We start from the raw sequence: 8877 nt of genomic DNA on the forward strand, positions 1-8877 counted from the left end.
AAATTTTTGAAGCTAGAAAGCAGATGAGCAAATCATAACTGACTTAGCAGAAATCCGAGCCCAACTGGAGGGCAATCCAGAATCCAGCACTGCAGAACACCAGAAAGGCTGAGGAACTGCACATGCCAGGTACCTATGAAAATGGGGGCATGCATGGATTTAAAATGGTTTTGATTGAAAGTCTGTATAGGATGTATTTTTACACCTAGATTATCTTCCTCACATTCTTCAGTCAAGCAGAACTGGCTGGTGACAGACACTGAATCAGAAAACACTAAGCAAGAAAACAGTTTAGGGAGTGGGGACGATGAATGAAAATCTGCATCCTGAATAGTTAGACTTCTAGGGTTCTACTAGACTAACAGAATTTGACAGCTAGGTTTCCATACCCTAGGCAGAAGATTGGAGGTTTTGTTTTTTAAGAAAGTGATCGTTCCCCGCCTCAAAAAAACCTTTAGGTCCTGACATTTGGGAGCCTTCCCAAAGAAATAATGCAGCCTTGTCGCCCGTGCACACAGAGCTCACAGTCAAGCATCTTATTGCCTCATCCTTAATTGTGAGCAGATAACCAAGTATCAAGGCTTCTGGAGAAAGCTTCTTAACAAAAAAGAGATCAAAAGCAATAAAAAGAACTCAGGAGAAACAGAAAATTCATCGATCAACCAAACTATGGTTAATATTCTTGGAGTGATAAGAGGAGATACTGTCCCTATGACACAGTGCCATTAAAAAAAAAAAAAAAAAAATCAGAGAACAAAAAAGAACTCATGGGTATTGAGAAAATGTTAGAAACAAAAAATTCAGTAGCAATGTGGAAAATTGAACTGAAGAAATCTACCAGAAAGTAGAACAAAAAGATTAAATGATTGAACATAGTTTGAGGAAAGATAAAATTAGTGGATGAGTCTAGAAGAACCAATAGAAACTATAGATAAAGAGGATAGAGGAAAAGGAAGAATTATCAAAGCAGTAATTGAAAAAAATTTTCCAAACCTGAAGGGCATGAGTTTTCAGATTGAAAGGACTGGCCTGCCCTCTACAATGAATGTTAAAAGATCCATATACAGACATACCATCATGACATTTGAGATCACTAAGGATATAGAGAGGATCCCAAAAGTCTCCAAAGGTGGGGGAGGGTACACACAGGTTAAGTACAAACCATCAAAAATCAGAAATGGCATCAGACTTTTCAGGAATAACAACGGAAGCTAAAAGATCGTGGAGCATACCTTTAAAATTCTGAGAGAATATGGTTTCCATCCTAGAATTTTTAATCTAATCAAACTATAAATTGAGCGTGTAGATAAAGTTATTTCCAAACATGCACAGTTTCAAAAAAATGTTATCTTGTACCTTAAGAAGCTACTAGGGAGTAGCATCAAAACGAATGAACCGAGATACAGGATTCAGAATATACAGAGCACCTAGCACAGGAGAGAGACAGAGGGAAGCCCTAGAGCCCCAGCTATGCAGCAGGGCTACAGGGCATCTAGAGCAACCTGGAACAGGATGATAGAAAAATGTCTCTTAAAAAAAATTCAGCTGCTAGAATAATTGATGTCTGAATGGAGAAGAATTTAAACTTTTCTTGGAGAATGTGGGGATGAATTAGTGGTAGCAAATGAAACATTAACTCTAAATAAAGAATGGTTGTACAAATAAGGAAATGTAGTTATAGTTTAATTGCTTAGTTGTGACTGATTTACCTAGTCATATTAATTTAAATACAGAATATTCACTTAATTAAATATTGATAATGGGAGGATGGTGGAAGAGAAAATATATGCGGGATGTGATTTTAAGATCTGAGTTCTCATCCACAGTAGAGGGAGTTCATAGGGTTTTTTTTTTTTAATAAAAAATATATGGCCATAAAAGAATGTTTTAAGAAGAGTAACTTTATAGTGGAGAAACATGACAAACCTCCTCAGCTAGGTGATCAAGGTTAATATCATGACTGTTGTAGCATGCAGTCTTGATATAATGTAATGAGAATGGCACTTTACTTCTGTGCTCTTCCTCCCCCAAATCCATAACCCTGGTCTAATTGATGGACATTCTTCTAGTACTCCTCAGAACTGTCAAGGTTGAAAAAAGAAAGTCTGGTAAGTCACAGTCACAGGAGGAGCTTAAGGAGACATGATGGCTAAATGTAATGTTGAGGTGACCCCGGGTGGCACAAACAGTTAAGCGCTAAACTGCCAGCCAAAAGGTTGGTGGTTCAAACCCACCCAGCAGCGCCTTGGAAGAAAGGCCTGGAGATTTATTTCCATAAAGATTATAGCCCAGAAAACCCTATGGAGCAGTTCTGTTCTGTAACACATGGGTTTGCCATGAGTCGGAATTGACTTGATGGCAATGGGTTGGTTTTTTGTTTTTGATTTGTTTACAGTTGATTCTAGAAAAACTTTGTATGCTGTTGGCTGATTTAGGTGATTGATCAGATCTGGTTTTCCATGTATAGCTACGGTTGAACAACAGATTTGTTGCCCTTATATAGTTATGTCTATACTAAAAAAAACAAACAACGGTCCCTGCGTCATGCAAATGGTTAACGTCCAAAGCTGCTAACCAAAAGGCCGGAGGTTTGAGTCCACCCAGAGGTGTCTTCAAAGAAAGGCGTAGCGATCTACTTCTGAAAAATCAGCTATTGAAAACCCTATGGAGCACAGTTCTACTCTGACACAAATGGGTAAACCATGTCTATACTAGATTGCCAATTTTGAACTAATAGTGTGTGTATTGGGCAGAGTGACGCAGATAATAATAAACAAAAAATTATAGAGAGGAAACCTGTATAGCCATACACCTGTTAGAAGTGCTGCAGGAAGTATTCTCTTCACTAAAGAAGGGTATTCCTGTGTGTGTATATTAAGTTGTTATGACTGGGTGTATCATTCGTTTTTGACAGATACTAGGTCGTCAAGATGGAGTCTTGCAAGACTGGGTCATTGATGACTGCATTGGTAACTGGTGGAGACCAAATTTTGAACCTCCTCAGGTCAGTGTTCATGTATCTGCTGGACATTAGGGGAAGCAAAAAACTTTTAATTTCCCCTCCCCCATTTAAAAAGATTAAAGCAGAATTCAGCTTGAAATTTCCTTTTCTTTCTTCCTTAATTTAGATAAAAAATGACAAAGTGTTTTCTTTAAAGTAAAATTGCAAAGAATACACAAAAGTAGAGAGAATAGTAAGTGAACTATTCAGTCAGCAGTTAACAACTCATGGTTGGACTTGTTCCCGTGTCCCCTGTCTCCCATTGCCCCTCTCCCCAGCTCTTGGCTTGTTTTGAAGCAGATCCTAGATATCATAATTAAACTGTAAACATTTCAGTGTGCATCTCTTAATAGATAATGATCTTTTCAAAAAACATCCTGAATTGTTTTGACAAGGCCCTATGATCTTGGTAGATTCCGCATGACAACATGTTCCAGATCAAGCATTGCAACAAAATATTTTCCAAGAAAAAGATGATTTCGGCTGTTCTCTTACTTCTGACTCCCTTGTATAGCAGTGGGATAGGAAGATAAGTTGCTTGTGAAAGCTGGTGGGGAATTGATTTTCATTGTTCATCCTAATTGTCATAGTTCCTACTACCTGAGAATTGCCAGGAATTTGGCTTGAAGAAAGTACAGTTTCATGTGGAAATAGTGAAGTTCTTATATATCTAAAGAACGCTGAACAATTATTCTAAACATTTTTTCATTTCTTGGACCTTCCTTGATCTAATTGGAAAATGTTCAGTGATAACCCAAGAAGTTTCCAGGCTATTTCTTGAATACCGTCATTCACTCCCTTACCACAGTCCTGGTACCATGTCCTTAATTCGCTGAACCCTAGCGTTGACTCTAGTAGTATAAGGTATAACATAAGGTGTTTATTTAGTAAATCTAGTGTATTGGCTTTCCATACTTTTCTTTGGCAGATTTTCAGAAGTAGATTGCCAAGCCCTTCCTCCTAGTCTGTCCTAGTCTGGCAGTTACGCTGAAACTGTCCACCATGGTGTTGACCCTGGTGATATGTGAAATACCGGTGGCATTGTTTCTAGTATCATAGCAACATGCAGGCCATCTCAGTATGATAAACTGACAGATGGGTGGTGCATGCAAAAGCTGGACAATGAAAAAAGGAAGATCGAAAAAGAATTGACGCATTTGAGTTGTATTGGCAAAGAACATGGAGTATACTATGGACTGCCAGAAGAATGAACAAATTAGTTTGGAGGAAGTACAGCCAAAATGCTCCTTAGAAACGAGGATGATAAGACTTCGTCTTGCTTACTTTGGACACATCATCAGGAAAGACCAGTCACTAGAAAAAGTCATCATGTTTGGTAAAGTCGGTGAAAACAAGGGAAACCTTCCATGAGATGGATTGATTGACGCAATAGCTGCAACACTGGGCTCAAACATACCAACATTGTGAAGATAGCTTAGGACCCTGCAGTGTTTCGTTCTGTTACACATAAGCTCACCGTGAATTGGCTCCAACTTGATGGCAGCTAATAACTACAAAAACAAGAGTATTGGTTAGGTGGGAGTGGGAAAAGAGTGCGTCATATCTCCCTTAGTCTTTTTGTATAAAGTGCAGTTGCCTTGAAATAAATGTCAAGGCCGGGATTGGAGAAGAAAAGCCTTTAAAAAGAGGAATGTGTGGCCTCAAGTAGAAAATTGGGGTAATGCTACTCACTTTGGCTTGGCTGTGGTTTGGGAACTTGGGTTGTCTGTGAACTATAGGTCTCTTAGCCTGTGCTACTCAAGCCACTTCTTACGTTTTCATTTCTCTGTTGCTGCCACCGTGCTTGGTTTTCTTGTTAGTATAGGGGACCTCCAAAGCCTAGGACAGTTGTCTCAATTCACTGTACCCTAGGGATGGCTCTGGTTTGTAATTATTTGTAAATATATTGAATATTGATATAAGTACCAATAGGGGGAAATAACATTCTAGGCTTTTATACTTAGATTAAGAGTCAAATAGATATGGTTGAACCCTGTCTTAAGTACTTAGCCGTGTCCTCTTGGGAAAGATACTTAGCCTCTTAGCGGCATTTACGTGTGTAAAATGGGTTCATTGAAAGAATAAAGCACTTATTACAGTGCCTGGCCACTGTAGACGTGCAATAAATGCTATATTTTAGGGGCCAGCAAATTTTTGTCTGTGAAGAACCAGATGGATAAATATTTTTAGCTATGTAGGCTACAAGGTCACTGTTGCATTTACTCAACTCTTCCATGGTAGCGTGAAAGCAGCCATAGGTAATATGTAAATGGTGACCATGGCTGTGTTCCAGTAAAACTTTATTCACAAAGCAAGCATTGGGCTGAATTGGGCCTACAGGCTGTAGTTTGCCAAACCCTAGTATATATTATTGATGCCTAGCTCAGGGATTTTGAAACTGTAGTAACCTCAATTTCACTGGGTTCCTTTTGGCAGCCTCTGCTTTTATCTCACTCTTCCCTTCTGTCTGTTTTTAGGACTTTAATCCTCCTGCCCTCTGAAATACAGTTCCAAAAGCAAAAGCAGATTTTCGGACATTTTGCACGGAAATACAAGTTTTCATTTCATGCACACAAGAACAGTAACGACAAAAAAATCCCTACCTGAGACATTTTGTTTTCTGTATCAAAATTTTTCTTTTTCAGGCAGCAGTCTCCCCTCTAATTTTCTTCATCTCCTTAAAATCTCAAAAAATAAAAAATTTTTTCTGTTTCCCCAAGCAGTTTAGTCTGCCGAGCTGGCAGAGCTCCATTTAGGTGGCTCATCTGTTGTTCCTGAAGCATGTGGCCCAGCAGGGGCCGGGGGAGAGGCATGTGTGGGTGACGTCTTGTCAGTGATCTCACGGGCTATATTTAAACTTTTCATGTAGTAAAAATGTTCATATCAGGATTCTAGAAATTTTAACTTGGTAATGATTTAGGAAAAAAGACAACAAATAACTTTTGTTAAAAACACTAATGAAAACCAGACTTTATTGTGTTACACATTTCTCAAGCTGTAAATCCTGTGACTGTATTTAATTGTCCTAAATGGTTTACTACTTGTTATTTTACATTTATTAAAATATTTATTAATGTGTCTGTCAGCTACTAAATCTTGGTAAAGGGAAGAATAGAAGGGAGCCTACTTCTCCCTGCACTTTACACTGTATTGGGGAATAAGCACGTAAAGAGAGAAATGAAGCTATGGGATACAAGTGTTCGGAGTGTGAGGAACTTGGTCTCAGAAGGCTGATATTTGAGCTTAATCTCTGAAATGGGAGAAGTTGATAAACAGGCATAGAGGTGTAAGGAATGGTGGGTTTTAGAAATTACAAATCAGTCTCATTTGTTATTTTAGTATCCATATATTCCTGCACATATTACAAAGCCTAAGGAACATAAGAAGTTGTTTCTGGTTCAACTTCAAGAGAAAGGTAAGTTGTGTTTTTTAAGACAGCCAACTAAAAACTTTTGTAGAGTAATTTCATCGATACCTCTATTGTGTTTTCTCCAAGTTCCGTGATTTTTTGGAACTTATTATAAAACTAAAAACATAACACCAAGTTAACATAATTACCTGCTTTTTCGCTTAGGTGTGCCATTGATGCTACAGAGCAAAAAATAAATTTAATCCTAAAATATCAAATTATGGTCAAATTTTAAAATAATTGTTCAGCTGCTGGTATTGTTTTTCTCAAGAAGCATTGTTACTGTTGGTTGATAAATTATCGAAAATATTGGGAGACAAATGAAGTGATTTAAAAAAAAAATTTAATACCATCTTCAGTCCTGTGAGTTTTAACAGTCTTATAATGGAATCCAAAATAAATTACATTTCTTATGATAGTCTTATAATGGAATCCAAAATAAATTACAAACCCAAGTCTCTTCTTGTCCCCTTTTTCCCAGTGCTTATGAGGTGCTCTCGGTTCTTAATAGCAGGGATCTGTAGAGGCTCACTTCGTTTTCAAAGCTGTTACTGTGAACTCTTGCTTAAAAGACACAAACTGTATTAATGAGAAAGATTGTTTTCCTTAAAAGTTTTTCTCTGGAAACAAGTTATCCTCAAATATAAAATCGGTCATTAATTTAAAAATGAAATGGAAGCAGTGATTATTTAAAAAAAAAAATTACAGAAAATGAATAGTGTTCTGTTTGTTTTAGCCCTGTTTGCAGTCCCCAAAAATTACAAACTGGTAGCTGCACCATTGTTTGAATTGTATGACAACGCACCAGGATATGGACCCATCATTTCTAGTCTCCCTCAGCTCTTGAGCAGGTATGGAATGGTGAACAGTTTGTGGTTTATTCATATAAACTGCCAGATTTTAAATATACTGAGCCACTTGAGAAGGCATAATTTATGAATTTTGGTCTTTAAAGAAGCTAGGACAGGAGAGGGACCCTTAGGTCGAGTGCAGCCATAGATTAAATGACTGTTTTAATGACCGATGAAAAGCGTCCCCCAGACCTTAAGTTGCAGCATGACGTTCCAGCATTTGTGTAACTGCTCTTCCCCAAATCCGATACTCCCTGCAGTTAAGTTTGAAGCCTTCATCAGAAGAACAAACAGTGAAATAGTAGTCAGCAATGTGTAAATGGGGCCTGGGGGTGTGGGTGGGGTGAAGGTTGTCTATGTAAAAATGTGGAGAATTGAATCTTTTGGTGTAATAGTGTTTTTCCTTTTTGGAACCTACTGTGTTTAGGCCTAAATTAGGGCCTGTGGAATTAAATCCTGAACTTTAACGTGAAGCTTGTGTGTTTAGGCAGATAGAGTGATTTACAGGTGGAGGTTCTGAGAACATAGGACTCACAGAATAGTGTGGTTAAGAATGTAAGTTCCGCAGTCAGTGCTTGGTTTTGAATCCCAAGAACTTACTGGCAGTGTGGCCTTGGGCAAACTATTACACTCATTTGCCTGCTTCTTCATCTGTTCTGTAAAATGGGGATGGTAGTACCCAATTCACAGGAGCATGAGGACCTAGAGAAACACATATCAAGGGCTTAGAACAGTGCTGGGCACCTGGTAAGCACCCAATAAATACTAGTTTAAAAACAATTGCAGTAGTGATTTTGGCATTCTTTGAAAGCTTGTTGAGTATGAAATTGGTCTTTTTACTCTTTGTCACTAATCAGACTTCATCTGTTGTCCCTCTGCTTTGGCCTGCTGATGTTGAAGTACGGAATATGAAAAGAGAGTCATAATATTTATTTAAACACTTAGCCGACAAGTATTGGGAACTGTGCTGAGTGGTGAGAATACAATGATGTGTAAAAATTTTTTCTGCCTTCAGGGAACTTCTTAGTGGATAATTAGTCAAATTTACACATACTCTCTCTCTCTGTATGTATGTATGTCTGTATGTCTGTATGTATGTATGTATGTATGTATGTATTCACCGGTATTTAATGCATAAGGTATGGTAAGTGAGAGAAAAGTGTTTCTTGGTGTAGAAAGTGCCAAAAAATGTCAAGGGAGAGTAGATACATCGAGATAAATTTCCTTATCATTTAAGGTGAAAGCTAGGTTAAATAATACTGTTTTTAATAAAGAGTTTTGTTCTTTTTTAAATTCAGGTTCAATTTTATATACAACTGAATTCCTGCGCAGTGGAGAAGTAAAAGAAGCCGTCTCTGTGAGCACAGCTATCCACAGTGTAGAATAATAAACATGGTAGACATGATTTTTTGGTTTTATCCTTTTCCTGAACCCTGAATTGCTCCCTACTTTCTATTGTTTGAATAGTAAAGTTAATATGAATAACTAGACAGTGGTGTAAACAAATGTGATAATGTTTAATTCACTTTTGGTTCTACTCATACTTTTTTGTACAACATTAAACAAGTGGACTTCTTTTTATTTGTATTTTTTTTTTTTTTTTTTGTACTTCACAT

At 37.6% G+C, this 8877-nt stretch overlaps 1 protein-coding gene across 1 annotated transcript in view; it reads left to right on the forward strand.

Moving 5' to 3' along the window:
- Positions 1 to 8666, forward strand: part of NUDT21 (nudix hydrolase 21) — a 15155-nt gene extending 6489 nt beyond the window's left edge. The window contains exons 4-7 of the mRNA XM_003416307.4: positions 2915 to 3004; positions 6341 to 6416; positions 7147 to 7261; positions 8560 to 8666. Coding sequence (XP_003416355.1) covers positions 2915 to 3004; positions 6341 to 6416; positions 7147 to 7261; positions 8560 to 8581 — 303 coding nt within the window. The 3' untranslated portion in view covers positions 8582 to 8666. The remainder of the gene's footprint in view (positions 1 to 2914; positions 3005 to 6340; positions 6417 to 7146; positions 7262 to 8559) is intronic.
- Positions 8667 to 8877: the final 211 nt, after the last annotated feature.

The sequence above is a fragment of the Loxodonta africana genome, chromosome 21 (assembly GCF_030014295.1).
Source record: "Loxodonta africana isolate mLoxAfr1 chromosome 21, mLoxAfr1.hap2, whole genome shotgun sequence".
Classification (NCBI taxonomy): domain Eukaryota; kingdom Metazoa; phylum Chordata; class Mammalia; order Proboscidea; family Elephantidae; genus Loxodonta; species Loxodonta africana.